This window comes from Ascidiella aspersa, chromosome 8, assembly GCF_963924565.1.
Source record: "Ascidiella aspersa chromosome 8, kaAscAspe10.2, whole genome shotgun sequence".
NCBI lineage: Eukaryota > Metazoa > Chordata > Ascidiacea > Phlebobranchia > Ascidiidae > Ascidiella > Ascidiella aspersa.
This window is the reverse complement of record NC_139454.1, coordinates 12,371,205-12,391,374: the sequence shown is the minus strand read 5'-3', so window position 1 is coordinate 12,391,374 and position 20,170 is coordinate 12,371,205. Positions and strand designations below refer to the sequence as shown.

The window sequence follows — 20,170 nt, the reverse complement described above, 5'->3', positions numbered from 1 at the left end:
AATTCAGAAAGTACTTGAATGCCAAACTGCCCTTGACTATAATACCATAATGATGTCTACAGACAGGATTATAGTAGAGCAATATTCAATTTTGTGAAATAATGTGTGGCTTTATTAGGTATCAGTGTGTTGGATTGTTAGGCATGTAAGAAAATCACAAAATAATTGTTCTCGATCAGTGGAAATGTGCCAGTCTGTAAAGTATAGCAGATCTTGACATTTCATGGGTCCACAGGCAAAAAAATTGGGGTGACAGGGTACAACAAAGGTCAAAAAAGGGCACTTCGGGTGCATTTTTGAATTTCTGGTAACACTTTATGTATTTCCAATGCACTTTGTGTTGCATACATTGCACTGTAAACATATGCTGATGAGACAAATAAGGGTGCACAAGCGTATGACATATTTGGTGTGAAGTTTAGATATTTTTCGGGGGTGCACTTTTGCAAGGTTAAAAGTAACTTGCGTATGCACTTCTCATACTTTACACAGTGGGAAAAGTTTAATATCTTTAAAGTTACAAAGTACATTGCCCGTGGAACTTTCGAGCAGCATACTGTTTCTGATACTAAATTACTTGCTTCGCGTGGATTCAAATTAAATCATCCAAAAGATAATGCGTGTGTTTGTAATGGCAATAGGAATTTTTCAGTGAAAAGATAGAAAAGTAGTTCGTTCACACAAAGTAAAAATTGAGCACTGGTTTAGCATCCTTCCACATTTCTGTCCAAATTTCTAACATTATTTGGGTTAGGGTGCAACGTTTGGGTAGGTCAAGTACTTTAGTACTATGTCTATGATCATATTTCATTCCAACATATTTATTTATTTCTTGTAATTTCAATTTGTACAATCCGTTTCGGTACTGTAAAATACAAGTGGTAGTATTCTAGACCAGAACCGAAAATTGCGCTTTGTTGTCTGTTCTTCCAACCACGGATACAACGCAAAAAGCGTTACTATTCTCACCTCGTAAATACAAATTTCAACAAGAACTTTAACCTTTTCACGGACCAATTACTTTTGTTACACATCAATGATTTCAGGGTCCAAACATTTTTTGGTGTTGTCGGTTCAATAATATTTCAAAGTCTGTGACGGCCGTACGATTTCGTTAGATCTGCAGCCATGAATACATAGTTTTAACGACGAAACGTTATTTAACGCTACAAAATTTGCAAGTACGGTATACAAATGCAATTTTCGCAAACCTAAAAAAAAATAGTTTGTAGTTTGTACTGCACCATTCTATCAAGGTTCAATGGTGAGTGGCTTGCCTTATTAATACGTTAAAATATCTTTTTGGAGTAAGTATGCTATTCCGGCACTTGGAGTGTGTTTTGGTTTAGTTTAAGGTAGATGCCAAGCATGGGTGGATCTGGGATTTTTGTTTCGGGCTGCATATTACGTTTTTTAGAAATGACGTCACAAAGTTTAGTCATGGTTTGGGCGATTATTTTGACTTGCAAAAGTCAAAATCTTGTCAAAATTTGCAAGTTAGGTCAAAAATTGACAAAATTATGAAAAAAATCGTTTACAACCGGGAGTCAAACCGTTTTACGTTTCCGGTTCAGGTTCAGTTCGGGTTGAAAGGATTTTTTGGAATACGTTCAGCTCCAGTTTCGGTTCGGAGCAATTCAAAAGTTCCGGTTCAGCTCCGGTTCGACCATTGTTATTCAGGGCCTGATTAAAGGTTTTATGGACCTGGGGCTGTAGCCTACCGTACAGTGTTAATGAAGCCTATTGGTCTATTTTCTTTCTGTTTATTGTTCCAACCACAATTAACATGAAATAAGGCGCCCGGTCTAGAATCCTACCACAGCGCACATTATTTGGGTTAGGGTAGGTCAAGTAGCCTATTATTATTAAATAATAAATATAGGCCTATAATAATACTTGACCAACCCACACCTAATCGCTAACTCGCACACTAACCCCAATATTGTGCGTTGATTTAATCAGTGTGGTAGCATTCTAGACCAGCGCCTAAAATAACATTGATTTATTCGATTCTAAAACAGAATTAATTAACATGTTTTCTAGCTTTATATAAAGCAAAGCTAGCTGTTAAAAACTTCATCGCTGTCTATTTTTTCCAAAATCACGTTTTTAATACATAGTAGAGCGAAAGTTTACAACCTTTTTTGGCCCATATAGACGAACTCATTTAATTTTTTTACTCTTTTAAAGACTGAATATGAGCGCCTGATAACAATTACTACTCATCAGACAAAGATGTATTCACAGCAAATACTTTAAGAAACGCATACATGAACTCATTTTCCTAATAAATCTAAACACTCGAGCTTCTTTGCTACTTTTTCAGGTGATGTGTTTTCAGATTTCTCCTTGCTCATCAATTGCACTTTTGTTTTTTTTCTTTCTTGAAATTTCTTAATAATGTAATATAATGTCAGCCAATCTACCTAGTCTTGCCTTGATTTCTTGATATCGGGACCTTAGTGTTTGAACAAAATCATTAGGCCTATATCCTGAAGCTTTTATTTTTCCACTCAGTTGTTAATACCTAAATAATGACTTAGTAGCCAACAATGCCATTTGAATTTATAGTCAGTAATTCATACCTCCGAAGCAAAACATCGTTAACAAAATGTTTTAAAGTGAAAAAAGGTCTAAAATCAGGTACATCATTATTGGACTTAATTTTTTAATTAAAGTTTTTCGGATCTTTTCCATGAAAAAAGTCAGTCACCTACTTTATTTTGCAAATACGGTACATTTTTCTGTTTTTTGCTTTTCCCAACCACTTTTGTATTTCTCCATATTAGTCTTACATGTAATTTAGCAAAACTGAATATCAGTCCAACTTTAACACTTTCATCACATTCTAACGTGTTGTTGTAACTCTATATAAAAAATCGTACCGCAATTATTATTCAAAACATTCACGATTTCCAGGTATTCTAACAATCTGGCGTAGCTCGTTGTGGTTTGTTTTAGCATTGTTTCGCATAGTAGCTTAAAATGAGAAATAACAAATAAATACGCACTTTAGTTATAATCTTGGGTCTGATGGCCTTAAGACAACTAAGACGTTGGGGTTCCCTGGGTGCCACGAGTGTACTAAAACTGATAGAGCTTTTTATGTGTGACAATAACTTGTTAGGCACTAAAATAAAACAGTCGCCCAATGTATGAACTATTTGGATAGGCCTACATATCGTAAATTTGTAACGCATTCGCAACAGATCAGACTTTGCCATTAGCAAAGGGATCAATTGTAATGCAGGTTAAAAAACGCAATTGAAAATACATATTAACGTTTTACTGTTACATTAGGTCGTGATAGTATTAAGAAAAGTTAGTGTTTCCTCTGTATAAAAAAGATTCAGGCTAATAGTAGCATGAAGTCAGTAAAATCAAAGGACGACCTAAACATTATTGCCTGTTAATGAGAAATCAAAAATATTGCGACATTTTCGTTTGCATGAAAAACGAATTTCTTCATATGAGATATAGGCCTACCACAGTCTTCTTTGAAAGGTTTCAATTGGTAGCTTGGACATTTTAATTTGGGTAGCTTTAAGCGTAAAAATGGATTCAAAATCATTTTCTAATTGACTTTAACCATGACAAAATATCCCTTTAAAGAGGACCTTGTTGATTTAACTTTTACACATGTTATTTAATGTAAAAGTTGAGAGAAATCGTCTGGACTCTGGACGATCATACCATAATATGCGTACGGCTTTATCGAAAGCCCGATCAGAGTTCAACGATTTGGTATGAGTAGTTTTAGGTTAGGGGCCCGTAAGCCTGATATTTGTTTCAAAGGGTTCCGTGAAATCAAAAGATTTGAAATAGGGGTAGGCATTTTACTGCACATTTAGCCTATTGTATCAATACCAGTTCGGACTACAATCTTGGTTTGTTTCTAAGTAGTGATTGCACCGTTCAGCATTCAGCTATATACGGCGACAACATGCACACAGTGAGTTTAACGAACGATGTTTTATTAAAACCTATAAACAGACTTCAAGTCAAAAAATGCTATCTTTTACGCATTTCGGCGGCCAAAACCTTTCTAGCGATGCGACTTGCAAAGGCCTTGTTAAGGCGACCGTCGCATGCGTCGTCTGCAAGAGACAAAAGTCGTCGAATCGCGGTTTTGTTCGACTTTTTCGGGTTGTAGTTGGCCAAGGTTTCCTCGCTGAGGCCACTTAGCGCCTTTCTGCACAACTCCTCGACCAACTCGGGATCTTTGATCTTGATCCACTGGTTGTCTATGGCGACCTGCAAAACAACATACCGTTATAGACCAGTGGTCGGCAACCTTTTTCCAGTCGCGGGCCAAAACCGAACTCAAAAAGGTCTGCGGGCCGCACAAAGTGTACTGTATACTAAGAATTGTGTTATTAAAATGTTAGAACAACTGTAAATCAGGCGGGCCTCAAATCTTTTTTGCACTTCAAAACGTGTTTAATTATATTTAAGGAGGTACTGAAGTGTTGACGCAAAGCGCATAAAAAAGCGTTTGTTTGGTTTGAAATTCGAGTTCATACGTCGTCATCCATGCTACTAATGAAAAGTGTAATAAAACTACTTTGAGGGAACGCCATAACATTTGAAGTTAATCTAGCTTAGTGTTTGTTTACGTTTTTTAGCGAGGTCACACTTGGCGAGCGAAGCGAGCGCGATTTTTTTTTTGGTGTAGAGGCATTTCATTTAAAATTCTTGCAAGTTTTCATTACATTGCCGAAAATAAAAAAAAATATATATTAAAAAATATTATCATTCGCGCGAAGCGGGAAAAATTTTTAATGTATGTGAAATTGATTTGTGTCCCATTTGTCAAAGAGGCGGCGGGACGGATGAATTACATCGGCGGGCCGGATCCGCCCCGCGGGCCGTAGGTTGCCGACCCCTGCTTTAGAATATACAGCAGTATGAAATGGTGTCGAAACTCTATATTGTCCAGTTGAAGACGAAGAGTCACATTTTACTACCCTATAGTTGCTGTTTTATCCGCAAACAACCAACACGTAACTTCGTCGGTCAAGCACATACCTCCTCAATCCTCAGTGTTTATTGTAACAGTAAGAACAAGAATAACCGCCAATGGTTTACCGTGAGAGATTTAAAATAAAATTCTACCTGGAAAATACAAGGTATGTGTCAACTCGCTACAAAATGGAACACACCTCAGGTCTGTCTTGTTTTGGGGTTATTCTTTTTTCATTACGTAGAATTTCAAGGTTATCACTTCGAAATAATATAAAAACTGAAGTTAATTATCTTAAAGTAACAACAAATGAACATTTTTACGACGACTTTTGCCCTGTAAAGTTTTAGTAAAAGCCCTTACAATGTTAGGTTATAAAAGAGTACACTAACTTGTGTTGGACTGCGTCCGTCTTCCAGTGATACTTCAAAGGATTGCTTGGAAATTGTTTGATCGATTTCCTTCTTTTCTTGTAAAGTGAGGAGCTCTGCAAGTTGTTCAGGTGTCACTTTACTGTAAAACAGCATAGTACCTTAGTCAGATTTAACCTAGACGGTAGCAATAATTGTAAGGCACCTTTCTGTGTTTACGTGTAAATTTCTAGCTTCCCATGACCAAAATCGCTCTATCGCAAAAGCAGCGCTTCCGCCTTTATGACTCGAAATCTTTTGCGTTTCAGTAGGTGTTGTAAATTTACCAAAAAAAAATCCGTTTTGTTTAAACAGGGTTTGGAATATACTTCAGGCAGAAACAGTACCATTTTAGATATGTTTTCCTGTTACGCGTGCATTTCTTGCTTTACAAATCGCCAACAGTGGCAAAGCTGTTTAAGTACACGATAAAAATAGGTCGGCTACAAGGTAAAAAATAGTTTAACTACACGCTAAAAATAGGTTTAGAATACACGGTAATAATACGTTGAATCGAATAAAAATAAAATTCTCAAAGAAGGGGCTTAAGAAACAAAGTGTTTTTTAACATTTTTCTGAATCGATAAATGTAAGTAGCACTTGCCTCTCGTCTGGAATGAATTTTCCTTTGAGCTGAAGAAACACCAACTGGGTTCGCATCCAGTTGTATACAAGTAGCGGTGAAAGCGTTCCGGCGTGCTGCATAACTTGGTGATAGTATAATGCTAGTTCTTTTTCCTAAATAAAGAGTAATTCTGATTGCATTTTGCTTTGAGAAAACCTACTAAGGTTTGCAGTCCCATAAAAGGTACAAGTTGTATAAGTTTCAATAATAACCAAGCGTATAATTAAGTAGGCAAAACTGGCACAACTGTTTTCGGCCGTTCAATTGAAAAGAAAAAATAAGGTAAAAACGTCCCCATTTGACGCATAAACATATAAAATTATATGTAGCTGCAAGTTAACCTTCGCCATCTCACCAAAAGAAATTCTGCTTCCCCATACTTTAGTTTATGCTGTTCTGTGAGCACAGCCCGAAGCTGACTTGGCAATAAAGGTAAGGTACGTCGTAATTCGTCGACGTTTACTCCGTCGCTAAATCAAAATGAAAATGTATTGCTGTTTGCATCGTAAAAAAAAAAAATAAAAAAAATAAAAAAAATATCTGCTATAAAAGGTTTAATAAAGTAATAGAATATTACTATTTGGGTTTAAATTGAGAATTTTGAAGGGCAATAACTTGGATCAACACATTTCAAAAACAAGGTAGACTACATTGGTTAACTACAAACAGCACAAAAATGCACTTCTATAAACAAAGATTTGTAGATGTTTAACTTGATTCTTGCTAAAAAAGGTTTATTAAAAAAGGGTTTATTAAGTATTACAATGTCTTGGGTTGAAATTAAAAATTTGTAGGGTCATCAAGTTTTATAGGTGCAATGCATTTGCTACTACCACTAACAACACAAAAATTCCGTTTTATAAACGAACACCGTATATATTAATTCCACCTGTTTGAAGAGATGCTATTGTCAGTGTAGAGCATTAATGGAGGTAGGTTGGGTTCTGGCATAAAGCGGTAATCATGACTTTCTTCTTTCTCTCTCATTGATACAGTTTTGCTAAAAAATAAGAGTAGATGGCATGCATTCGAGAAAATCTATACATTGATCTAGGCATCAACGTAACAAACTGTCTATAGCAGGGGCGGGCAACTTCTCCAGTCGGCGGGCCTGATATGGGAAACTGAAGTACTTGGCGGGCCAGATTCCTGATCGATATATTAATTGTACTGCCATGGCCTACATGTTTTGTCGCATAATGGCGGCTAATGTTCTACTCTTTAAACAAGGCAACACTTTCATTGCCCTGTAAACAACTGATTTTTTTATTGCTGACTTGAAAAGGAACTTCGGCATCCAATCTTTGTTAAACTTTACGTTTCTCGGCAAAATCCAAGGAATAATATTGAGGTTAACTCTAAATTTAAATTTGGAACACACAATAAGATCTAAAAATCAACAATACCTAAAGCAGAAAAATCAATAATACCATGGTATTAACACCAACGAAATAATAAAGTCAAATATCTACGACAAAATAATAACTACATCGTGCAAATAAGACACCAATCTGTCGAAATAAGTCCTAAATTCTTTGGAATAAGGCCTCTATGACCAAAATCACGCCCTGGTTTGAAGCCCCTGTTTTGGCACCTGATTTTCTGGCCCTGTTTGGGGTTATTGGTGGCTGGTGGGTAATGAGTGGGGTTAGAAAATGGGTTAGGGTTGAAATTATTAGTGGAGTTAGTGATGTACTTGGGGGTGAGGTTTGGGGTTAGGTAAAATGTTTTATAGGCCTGATTCTGTTCATTTAGGTCTTATTCCGACGGGTTTATGACTTATTCCGATTTAGACGGTTATACGACTATTTGATATTAGTCCTATTTTGGTCTTATTCCGTACCGATACTGTGTGTTAGTTTTATTTCCGAACACAAGTATTGGCGCATGGTTGTTTCTCGACTCGCTCCTTTCTGAGCCGGCATAGCTCAGTTGGTAGAGCGACGGTCCCGGCTTGACCGGAGGTCGTGAGTTCGAACCTCACTGCAGGCCAGTTGTTTTCCTGGCTTGCTCTGCTTGCATCATAGATCGACAGATTCGGCGAGTCTGCGATGGCTTTTCGGTGTACTATTGATACGGAAGCCGTAATCGTTGGTCATAAAGCAACTTCCGAGGGGCTAGATCACAGATGTTATTAAACACATATGTTTGTGTGCGTCTTTCATTGATTGATACGGACTGATGATCCCCCAGTGTGAAGTTGCTTGTACTAACAAAATGTGCAAGTATTGTCTCATGGTTGTTTCTCGACTCGCTCCTTTCTGAGCCTGCATAGCTCAGTTGGTAGAGCGACGGTCCCGGCTTGACCGGAGGTCGTGAGTTCGAACCTTACTGCAGGCCAGTTGTTTTTCTGGCTTGCTCTGCTTGCATCATAGATCGACAGATTCGGCGAGTCTGCGATGGCTTTTCGGTGTACTATTGATACGGAAGCCGTAATCGTTGGTCATAAAGCAACTTCCGAGGGGCTAGATCACAGATGTTATTAAACACATATGTTTGTGTGTGTCTTTTATTCATTTTATTTCCGAACTGTGTGATGTTGATGTTGTTCTTATTTCGATGTTATGGCTGGAGTCCTGTAATTTTAACCCAAAACAAAAACTAAAGAATAACTAACAATCACTATTATTTGACGTAGTAAGAAAGTAATTGGGGATTGCGGTACACTGTGGCCGCGGGCCACATTATCATGTAAAACCTGAAATTGTCTGCGGGCCACTCAAAATCCTATCGCGGGCCCTATGTTGCCCGCCCCTGGCCTATAGGATGGATTTACCGAATGCAGACGCTTATGTCATAACATGTAATAGAAAAAATACTTCATAAAATTCCGATTTAACTGGTGAAAAAAGATTTAAAATGCAAAAATATGTTTTGATATATTCAACGTAATATAAATTACCCAGTTATATCATCATAAGCTCTGGTTTCTTTTTCTACTTTTCCACCTTCTTCAATAACTTCTTTTTGACGTTTGATTTCAAAATCTACATTGGATTAAAAAAAAAATAGTTGTTTATAAAAAATCTCAATTATTCGTTGTACCGTTTTGTAAAAACATACCATATATGTCGTAAACCATATATGTGTAAATAGAAAAATTGTCAGTGAATGCTTAATGTTGAATTATTTTATAATTATATTATTTTGGCACAGATGTACAACAATTGTGGAATTATATGAAAAGTTCAGCTTAATTAGCATTTCTTATAAAAACGTTTTTTTGTTGCGGAATATTCATAATCTGTTGTAATTAGTACTGCTCATAATTTTTGTTGGTGCTGTTGGAAAATATTTTTTTTTTACTCGTTTGATTTAATGGTGTTTTACAAACCTATTGCATTCTCAAGAGCTCGGAGGCCGCTTATGTTTTTGACCTCTGTCCGAATGCCAAGTTCACCATCACCTGTTGAAAGGGAGATATTGGCATCCACACGAAATTGACCCTCTGCAGAAAAAACATTATCCACTTTTGAACATTTAGTTTTAACAAGTTATTGTATGAATAGTACATTTACTTCCTAATTTATACAGAAAGTCAAATTTAAACAAAATGAATTTATATGCATCATAACCATGATTTTTTTAAGGCTATTGTTATGTGAATCTTCAGCATTTTAAAATACCTACCAGCCATCTTTCCTTGACAAGTATTAATTTGTTTCAGGGTCATTTGTAGTTCTTTGACAAAAGCACAAGTGTCCATGGCATCTGTGAGATCTGGTGCAGTGACTATCTCCATTAGACCAACATCTAGTAACAAATACAGACATGGTGTATAGTGAAAGACATTTACATTTTAGAAATTATCCAAGTTCTGATTCTAGATATTTATCCAAATTGGCCTAATTTATCCCATAACATTGTATAAGTGACAAAAAAATTATTTGTTTCAGTGAAACACATAATTATTTTTTGCTGTTGTTTCACCATAGATAAACATCTATATATATTTATTTATTAAAGAAAATAAATTGAGATAAAATTTAACGGCAAAATAAGGCATCATTTCCAATTTTCAATATGAACAAAACGGAAAACTGGCAGTATGACTATTTTTATTCTGTTTTGCAACATATACCAGCATTGTAATTGAAATCACCATACTTGCTCTGTTTAAATCTATCAGTGTATTGTTGCTAATATCGTCATGCATGCTTTTTCCACTATCCTGTTCCAATTGAATTTGGTGGATTCTCACAGATTTTGTCTGCTTTCCCTCACAAGAGGGATAACAAAAAATTCCCGTGGTAGCAATGGGAGACCTTTGCTGGGTAATTTGATACCCTTGCTGTGTAAGCATAAAACACTTTGTTATTATGTGTAAAGTTTCTTTTGCAGTGGCAATTGAAGTGTTTATTTTAGTATTTAAAATATTTTAAATATAGAATTGCTCCTTCTGGCAAATATTTTTTATAAAATCAGCAACATTTAATGAAAAATATTTGCAGGAAGAGCGATTTTACATTTGACAGAATGCCTGGCAGCAAAAGTATATACATTTAAAATGTTTCTTTGAATATATGTAAAATATTTATTCAGGAGCACCAAAGAACAACTTATATATAACTTGCCGGTGTATCAGCATAGAAGTAGTGCTTGCGGTCAAACTGGCTCTTCATGTTAATTTTGCAGTTTAAAGCTAAGGCAGTTTTCACAGCTGCTTTTACACACTCTTTGTTGAGGATCTAAAAAAAAGATTTATGAAATGAACGAATATTTTCACTTCATGGAGTAAATTAGTTATCTTTGAAACTAGACAATTAGTTACTTCTTGATTGCAACAAATAAATATGTCTTATATACCAAGTTAAGCAATCTATGAAAAAGTTATTTTTAGATAACCAATTTAAGCTTGGTCATTTCTTAAATTTCTTAAGTAATTTAACAATATTGTTAAAAACATGCTTAAGTGCTATTTTGTGCTTTAAAAATAACTATTTATAAACTGAAAGCCTTGATCAGTATCTGTGACTCAAAATTACTAAATTATTAAATTAGAATACTAACATAATAAAAATATTTACAGTAAAGCACTTACTGGGAGTGTTCCTGGTATAGAGGCATCAAAATTAGCTACAAGTGAGTTTTGGGGAGCCATAAACTTGTTATGTGCACCAGAAAATAACTTGGAACTACTTGATATTTGAGCATGAATTTCCAAACCAATTACAGGTGTTAATGTCTTGGCTGCTTCATGAGGCCTTAACAAAATACATGAACTTTCGTATGACATAGAATGTTAACACTGTCAAAGGTCCAGATTGGAAACTTTGGATTTTGCGTAGGGGTATCGATTTTGCAGCTTAAAATTGCGCAACTGAAACAACATTTTCCCCAAATTTGCCCGGCTGTAATAAAGTTATTTGCCAAATTTGCACAGCTGAAAATGGAGTACTACACTAAAAACCGTTAGTATGACGAATGTTTTGCGCGTTTGAGCGATTTTTCCCAGGTGATGGCATTTAACATTGATTTTACATGAAATATGCAGTGATGACCGGTGCTGAGCGGGCAACTGCGGGGGGAATTATCCCTTACTTTCCAACCTGGTTAAAGGTAACCATGAAATTATATAGACCTATTTTAACCAGATAAAAGAGTTCAGCTCTCAATTTCCTATACAGTTGCATTCTCAGCTGTTACTGTGCATTTCATTGAAAATCACTGTCAATGCTTTCAGCTGCAAAAAGTCAATTCAATGTCCAAATGTTTATATATGCTGACAGATTTTGGTAATGTAATACATTTACATACGCAAATATTTTGAAATAACATTAACCAGCCGAGCAATTTTTATCTATATAAACAAGTCCCAGATTGGAATTTTTTTTAGACATTGAAAAGTGCATATGTTTATACAGCCAAAAATTGCACACCTGTGATAGAATTTGTTGAATAAGCATGTTAAAGCCTAATTTTCCAACCTGGCGGCCCATGCAATAGTCAAGTTCACATGTGTCAGTTAATTGTAAAAAAATTGCCTTCAAATAGTTCTAAAGATAATCGTACAAAATTTTGGTGCAAGGGTTAGAGCTTACAGAAAATTAGGTGAGGTAGTGTTAAAACTCTGTTATGTTAGGACTTCTAATATAAGAAAAACATCTTCGCCGGTCTAGAATCATACAATTTTTTACAGTACCAAAACAAGTTGTTCTGAATGAAATTGCAAGGAAGAAATAAATATTAGAGAATAATAACCAAAATGATATTTGATCCATCCGAACCCAAATAATGTTAGCAAAATACCCCCCCGGACAAAATGTGGTAAGATTCTAGAACAGCGTCCAAAATCCAAAAATCAATCTACAACTAGAGTATAAAAATGCATTTAAAGGTTTAAAACAGGGGTGACACGGCATGCCAATTTTTATCTTATAACTTCTTCCCGTGCCAAAGTTTCGTAACTAATTCTTTTTAATCTTAAAAGCGCTTTTTAACAAATAATAAAAACGTTTATTTATTCACACATGGAAAACTGAAAGAAATTCGTTTTATTGCGGTTAAGTGTCCGTCGGTGCGCCGACTTTTGCTTCTTCACACCAAGCTGCTAGCCTCCACTCGTGATTACCGCGATTGTTTTATATTGTGAACAAACAATAGCAATTGGCTGAATAACAAATTGGACTTTTTTTGACAATTGGCTGAATCACAAATTGAGCTTTTTTACAATTGGCTAAATAACAATTTTTTGGGGGGACTTGCGTGCCATTTTTTATTAGGTCGCGTACCGCTTGTTGGACACCCCTGGTTTAAAACATACCTGGATTGACACAAATAAAATGTAGTTCCACAAAATTCACGCTCAGCAAGATAAAAAACACTTGTGTTGTTTATCAATTGAAGTGATCGGCGTATTAACATTTTTATATATTTTGTTGATTTAGCATCGCAATTGTGTGTTATATTAAAATTAAATCTAGCACGAACCAAAAAAGCCCTTTGCAGAACAGGAGAATACAACCCGGGAAAATACTTTGACCAAATGTTTAAAGCCAGAATGGTAAAGGTGTGACGTATGCCAGCTACTGAGGCGTGTCAAAACGATAAAAATAATTAAAATAATATTCATAGTAGCTATTCTAGATTATTTTAATCTAGATCTAGGTGTTTTGGTTGATTCTAGGTGTAGGATTATACAACCTAGATGTTAGGTTTTTTTATTAGATTATTATATAAAGTGTATTGCATAATATAAATTGGTGACAGATTCACTATCGAGGATAACTTTTATAGTAATTTCATAGGTTTGTAAAAATCATCGCGGCATTCCTGTTAAAGTTAATAAGGACGCATAACAATTTCGCGCGAATCACGTCCTGTCGCTACAAAGACATGACGTGGTCACGCCTAAACCTTATTCCTCTGTAACGACACGCCTCAGTATCCAGCGTCATACCTTTACCAGTCTGGTTCTCAACATTTGGTCAAGTAGTTTTGCACATCCCGACAAATTAATTTGGGGAAAGACCCTAATAAATGACAACATTTATTTCTATAACCAAATATGAGACTATTTTATATGTACTATTCGGCAATTTGAATATTTTAACAGCCAATATTTACCGTTTGTTTATAAAGAATAATTTTTTTATACGAGCAAGACCGAAGAAAAAATACTATTAAACGGAATAATACGTTGCCAAGGAAACCAACTTACTCCATGAAACCTTTTAATTTGCATATCTTTTTTATGAAATGTAGTGGAATCAATTCACCAAGTCGGCGTACAATCGTAAAAGGTAGGTTGCTTGAAATCTTTGGAAGGTTGTTACACGGAGTGTTTTAAAAGAACATTTTTATAATAACAGGCTAATAAAACTTCATTTTGTAAGCGTTAAAATCATTATTAAATCTATATAAAAGTAAATAGGTAGCTAGGCTAGACAACAAATACATAAAAATACTTATATAATCACTAATAAGTATATGTATACCCAAGCAAATTAGCTAATATGCACATCGTGAGGATATTTACCCGAATAGAAGAGTAATGTAAATAGATGGATTAGGAAATCAATCATGGAAATAAAGCATTACTTGGTTGGGAAATAAATTTAATAATTCCACCACCTAAACTAAAATGCTAACCCCATCCCATATCAGTGTAAGAATACCTGAGCGATTCTGACAAACATCCACATCGCAATAAATAAGAAAAACTATTTTTTCTTCATTTCAACAAATATTATGGGGCCTACCATTATTTCTGTACTGTAAATATATATTGTTTCATAATCATGTATATTTTTAGAGGGATATGGCTGTTGCCAACTTATCTAATGCAGACAGGGACACAATTGCAAACAATGATCAATCTTCTTTAAGCCAGCAACCTGGGCCACCCCCAGGACCTCCATTGGACCTGTCATTTAAATCTCTTATTAGCATGTCAGGTACAAGTTTAACGTTTAGTTTAAATTGATGTACAAAAAGATATTTTCTAATTTGTGTAGCGGATCACATTTATGGCAAAAATTTATAATTCTTGAAATCAACTTGCAAATTTATGGCAAACTTTTAAAATTGTTATGCTGTAGTATACATTTTATTATTTGTTTGAGCCCAACAATGCCATTAAACAGCTTGTTTTAGTTTAAAGAATATGTATGTATCTTGAATTGCATTTTATTACATATTTATTATCAATTTATTTTGAATTGTTATTCAAGCCATAATTGTCTTAGAGTAAACAGTAATTATGAACATTGTGTAAATTTGCAGAAGTTGTTGAAGAGTCAAAGTTGATCTCACAATCCAACTTAAGCCGATCAAAGAAAAGTAACAAGTTTCTGTGCAATGCTGTTCGTGTGAACAACAATAATTTGGGTGACTTGGTTGGATTTAAAGAGGGAATAGAGGAAATGGTTGAACGTCCAGAAGATCTAGCATGGTTGGACCTGTCTTTCAACGGACTGCATACCATTGAAGAGGTAACTGATAATTATTTAAAAACATTCAACGCAGAGATGTTTGGTGTAAATTAACACTAAGCTAAGAGGATTCTTTATATTGCTTCAGGCTAAAATAAAAACTATATAATATAACTTGCAATATTTCTTTATATACTATTAACAGGTTTTAATGTTAAAAATTAAATACAAATTAGTAAAGAGATCCATATTGTCAAAGCATACCAAATGTGGCATGCGACCTAATAAAAAAGGGCACATAAGCCCTCCCAAATTACTAAAATTGTTATTTAGCCAATTGTCAAAAAATACTAAATTTGTTTAAGCCAATTGTCCAAAAAATACTTAATGTGTTATACAGCCAATTGCTATTGTTTATTCACAATATGAAACAATCGCAGCAAATATGACATTTAAAAATTACTTCTAAAATTATAAGAAGCAAAAGTCATCTCATCGACAAACACTTATATGCAGTAATACGCATTTTTAGTTTGGCTGAAAACAAATGTTTGCTTAAATGCAGTTTGGCCAATTATGAATTTTTGCTTGATTAAATAAACATGTGTAAATAAACGTTTTTTGTTTTTTGAAAAAAAAAACAGTTTTAATATTAGAAATAATTGGTTATGAAACTTTGGTACTGGAAGAAGGTATACGATAAAAATTGGCACACATGCATGTTTGAGTTGGACACCCCTGCTTCTAGGCAGTTAAAGTAGCAACATGGCATTTTGGAACTTAAGGCAACCTCATAATTATCTCCATAGCTCATCGTAAGAAACAATTTAAACTATAGCATGCCTATTGTATATATATATAACATGAGCAGTTGATCAAATTCGCTTAAGATCAATGATTTGTACTGTGCACTTATATTAGGAAGTTGGGTCACTGTAGTGACCTTGCTTATCTTTGTCTGTATAGTCTAGTTCAAGTTAAAAATATTTATGTGAAGAAAAGTGTTTGTCTGTTGGCATAGCGCGGGGGAGAAATCATAGGTCCGTAGTTAAACGAGATTGAGCACTCGGGACGCCGCATAATTACAGTTCTCGTTTAAGGTGATCGCAGACTACAAGAACATCCGCGTTCTCTACATGCATGGCAACGCACTTGAGCACATCCAGCAGATTCGCTGCCTCGCCTCCTTACCCCACCTGCGCAATCTTACTCTGCACGGCAACCCTATAGAGTCGGAAAAAGGCTACCGGTAGGCATGGATAACTGTAATATTTTATTTGTTTCAACTTTGGTTCAAATTTAAATTTAAGCCGTTTAGCTTCTTTTAAACGTGATTCTTGTTCCAATTTGAGAGATTGGGCTAACCAGGTTCCATTGTAATTTCGATTCGAACCTTGCAGTGTTTTAAAAGTCGATTTGAATTAAATTTTGGGTCTTCAGGGTTTGTAAAATTAGATTAAAACCTGATAACTTAACAAACACGGAAAATCAATTAAATAATATTCCAAACTAAAGTTACGTTTATTAAATACGTTTATTTCTATTTTATATCACGCGCCGTATCCCTATTCGATTTAAATGTGGTACACGTGACATGAATGGCACATTGGCACTTTTATCTTTTTTTCTATAGTTGTCTACTTGTCACGCTTTAATATAAAAATTGTGTCTGAAAAGGCCTAAAATCGTAACGGCAGCCGATCGGCCCAATCCCAGACCTAAATAACCTGTGCTTGCTTTGGTGTCTTTTGTGATGTTTGTTTCTTTGCAACACAGGCATTATGTGCTATCGGTTCTTCCCGGACTGCGAACCTTGGATTTTAGCGGAGTGACGAAACAGGATCGGTCAACTGCCAACACCTGGTCTGCAATGAACAAGAATTTCGGCAAAAAGCGGCGACACCCTTCTAAATGAAAGCACTTCAACTTTTGTTTTATTGCGAATTTTTACTCTTCGTTTTACCTATACCCGTCAGCATTAGTCTCTTTTACACAAAGCAGTATCTATTTTACTTGTGTTATTCTTCGTAGCAATAGCGCTCGCAGGCCTGCGTTTTATTCCCTTTGCTTTGCAGTAGAGCTGTCTCTTCCTTTTACCTTCTCTGACCCGCGAGCTTTGTCTCGTTTGTAAATTAGTGCAATTTAGTATCGCATTTTTCGTGTGTCGCGCTTTGTAAACATCACACTATAAAATAAAACTGGGTATAATGCTGCTTGCGAACAATAACCGGTAGCCAGTTCACGAGAGGGGGGTGACAACTGCTTTCACGTGGCCCCTCCCGTTGAAGCAAAAGCAAATATTTGCTAATGCCGAACAAAAGTTGTCAAAAAAAAGGCTGGCGGGCACTGGACGGGGAGCTAGCCCAGATGTCCTGCGCATCTTATCCCTAGCCCTTGTATATGCCCTCTCAGAATATTGCGCTCCTGTGTTGGACAGAAGCGCCAATACCCACCTTATTGACAAGTGCCTTAATGACGCCATGCGCATCATCTCTGGAAGCCTGCGCCCCACCCCAGTAGAACAACTACCGCTACATGTGGCCCGCGTCATCATTCTTCGTGGCCCGCGGACCAGTGTTGAATTATTGTAATGCTTTATGTTAAATGTTTAATCAAACAAATATAATTTACGAACGAACTGCTAGCACGTTCGAATAGTTTGATTATGATTACGTTTATACACTAATAATTTTTGCGAGTTACACTAATATATTAACCGGGTTCCCATCGCTCAACAATTCGGTTATAGCGGGTGACAAGAAGGCACCATGTTAGATGTGTTGGACCGGCTTTGAGGAAAGGCGCATGTGCGTCCTATGGCACTTAATTACTAAAATGACTCTTTTGCGAACTTATAATATGTTATATTTGCGGTTAACTGCAGCATGCAAACGTTTTACGTCTTTTTAATATGAACTTTACATAGAAAATACAACTCAATTTAAATTACTTTTTTTGCCACTTTAAACGAATGTACGATCAAACATATCGAAGTTCTGGAAAGTTTATATACAGGTTTTATGTGTAACTGTCCCTGGTACCCTGACTCTTTACAAGATGCAATTTTAGCCCAATTAATTTAAAACATTTTTTGCGCGAATTTTCCATGGTTTGGACCTTAAAAATAGAATTGACAAAAAAAAATTTTAATTTGGGTCATGATTTCGCCCTCCTCAAAGCCCCAAAGTTTAGCATTTAAATCATCAAAATATGGGAATTCCCCTATTACGAAAACTAAAACGAAAATTGGCTTTATTGTAACCAAACGATGACAATTAGTACTAAAAAATGTTATTTGTAGTACATGAACAACAAATACACATATTCAATGCAAAAAAGCATTGAAAATTAGCTAAAAATATTTTTTTTTCTGCAGTGATTGATAAGTCTGAAAACTATCGCCGGTGTTCTTCTACGACTTGGGAAAACTTTGTAAAATACTGTCAAGTTGTTAATGATGTTACTGAGAGAATGTTCAAGTTAAACACTGATTACTCAGCAAACAACACAGATGATTCACAGCAGCTCGCTAGCCTCCTGCAAGTCGTAGAACACCGGTGATAGTTTCCAGACTTAAAAAAAATAAATCATTTCCAATATAGTACAAATAACATTTTTTAGTACTATAATTGTCATCTTTTGGTTACAATAGAGCCAATTTAGCAAGTTTTCGCAATAGGGGAATTCCCATAGTTTGATGATTGAACTGCTAAACTTTGGGGGCTTTGAGGAGGGAGAAATCATGACCCAAATTTAATTTTTTTTTTCTCAATTCTATTTTTAAGGTTCAAACCATGGGAAAAACTTCGATAAGCTAAACTTTTCAAAAATTTTCAAAATCTGAACAACCCTAGAGTACGTCTATTTAGCGATAGCGTAGTATACAACCTCTCCGACTTAAATTTTGGCAAAATAAACAACACAAAGTTCGTTTAGTCTGAGAACGTTTTACAAGTTTTCAACCTTACAGTTATGGGTCAATAGCTCTCAGAACCAGTGTTTTTTTTAAGGTGTTTTGGGGGACCGAACCTTTCCTCCAAATTTCTCCAGCGGTTTCCCAAAATTTGGACTTGCAACTACAGTAGAAAAGTAATGGTTGTTTCTCGCTATGTCTTGTCGATAATACGAATATAGCCTACGGTCAATAGTTCACGTCCGGAAAAAATAATAAGTGGAGGTACAGCTAACAGCTGAATCAAAGAGTTATTCACAGAAGAAGTGCACCTTCGATACTCGTCAATGTTTATTTCTGATTTATGGCGCATAATGATCAGTTTTTACGTGTGGAAACATAACAAGCAGAAGCCAACAAGCACACTTTGTTTGATTGTGCAGCAAACTTGTTTGGCGGCCGTGTTGGGCAGGCTGTTTGGTCGCTGTCACAATCATTTAAGCTGTGCCTTGTCGAATAATTCAATTATGTTGCGTTGATTGGATGTAGTTTAAATGCCTAGGTTTGTACCGCATCTTTAGAGATTAATGTTTGTCCTAAAGTAACCTTTGAAATCAGAAATAACATCATAATTGCTTTTCTTGCGAAACCTAGATTCGAGTTAATTCTATTCCTTCTGGACTCTTCTCTGACTTAAACTGAATATTTGAAGCTTATGATGTCATAAACGTATTTACTCAACCTGACTTTTAGTTTTAACAATTGTTTGTGACGTAACTTAACCGAAGCTTCTAGCAGATGGGAGACTATTTTTGGCATTATATAAGGCGGCATATTTTGAGTGTAAAAGAGCGGAAGGACAGAAATTAAGAAATACGTTGAAGTGCTGACAGTTGCTATCAAGTTTTAATGCGTTATTTGCAAGTGTTATTGTAGATATATCGCCCTTTTTGCCAGTTTTCTGAAGATCAGCGATCTCAAAAGTAGAACTATTCAGTCGTTAATTGATCAGCGATCTCTTTCTTAGTAAAAGAAAAGGAAGACGTGACAGTCGCTATCTTGAGCATTTTTCAGATAGAAAAATTGTTTTTGCGATAAAATTTAGAATAGGCTATTTCTTAAATACTCTTTCTATTTTTTAACTTAAAAATTTTAAGTTTTTGTGAGTTATTTCAGGTGAAAATGTCGCAGCGTAAACGCTTATCCTCTGATAAACCTAACAATCGAAGTATAAAGCAGTTCTTTTCTGGTAAACCGAAACACGTACTTTTGCTCTAACCCCCGAAACCGCATCTGCCAACAGCACCACAAGCTCTGATTGTGTTTTACTGAATGACCGCAATTCTGCTGAAAATGATCAAGAGCAGTCGTCTCTTCCTGTTGCATCGTCGACGACTGTTCCAGCTG

The 20,170-nt window shown here is 35.6% G+C and overlaps 2 protein-coding genes across 2 annotated transcripts; one reads left to right on the top strand and one right to left on the bottom strand.

The window, feature by feature from the left end:
- Positions 1-4,011: 4,011 nt before the first annotated feature.
- LOC146136170 (glutamyl-tRNA(Gln) amidotransferase subunit B, mitochondrial-like) lies at positions 4,012-12,965 on the bottom strand. Its single transcript, XM_083396174.1, has 12 exons — positions 12,762-12,965; positions 11,040-11,202; positions 10,573-10,686; positions 10,106-10,289; positions 9,629-9,751; positions 9,333-9,446; positions 8,901-8,985; positions 6,888-6,998; positions 6,354-6,468; positions 5,978-6,111; positions 5,356-5,476; positions 4,012-4,254 (listed from the first exon to the last, which is right to left on the bottom strand). The coding sequence occupies exons 1-12, from the start codon at positions 12,860-12,862 to the stop codon at positions 4,012-4,014; spliced, it is 1,608 nt and encodes a 535-aa protein (XP_083252300.1). The 5' UTR covers positions 12,863-12,965.
- A 670-nt stretch (positions 12,966-13,635) lies between these two features.
- LOC146136169 (leucine-rich repeat-containing protein 51-like) lies at positions 13,636-17,044 on the top strand. The gene is made up of 5 exons (XM_083395840.1): positions 13,636-13,740; positions 14,253-14,394; positions 14,723-14,931; positions 15,972-16,120; positions 16,648-17,044. Exons 2-5 carry the CDS (start codon positions 14,259-14,261, stop codon positions 16,784-16,786), a joined length of 633 nt encoding a protein of 210 aa, XP_083251966.1. The 5' UTR covers positions 13,636-13,740; positions 14,253-14,258; the 3' UTR covers positions 16,787-17,044.
- The last annotated feature ends 3,126 nt before the right edge of the window (positions 17,045-20,170 follow it).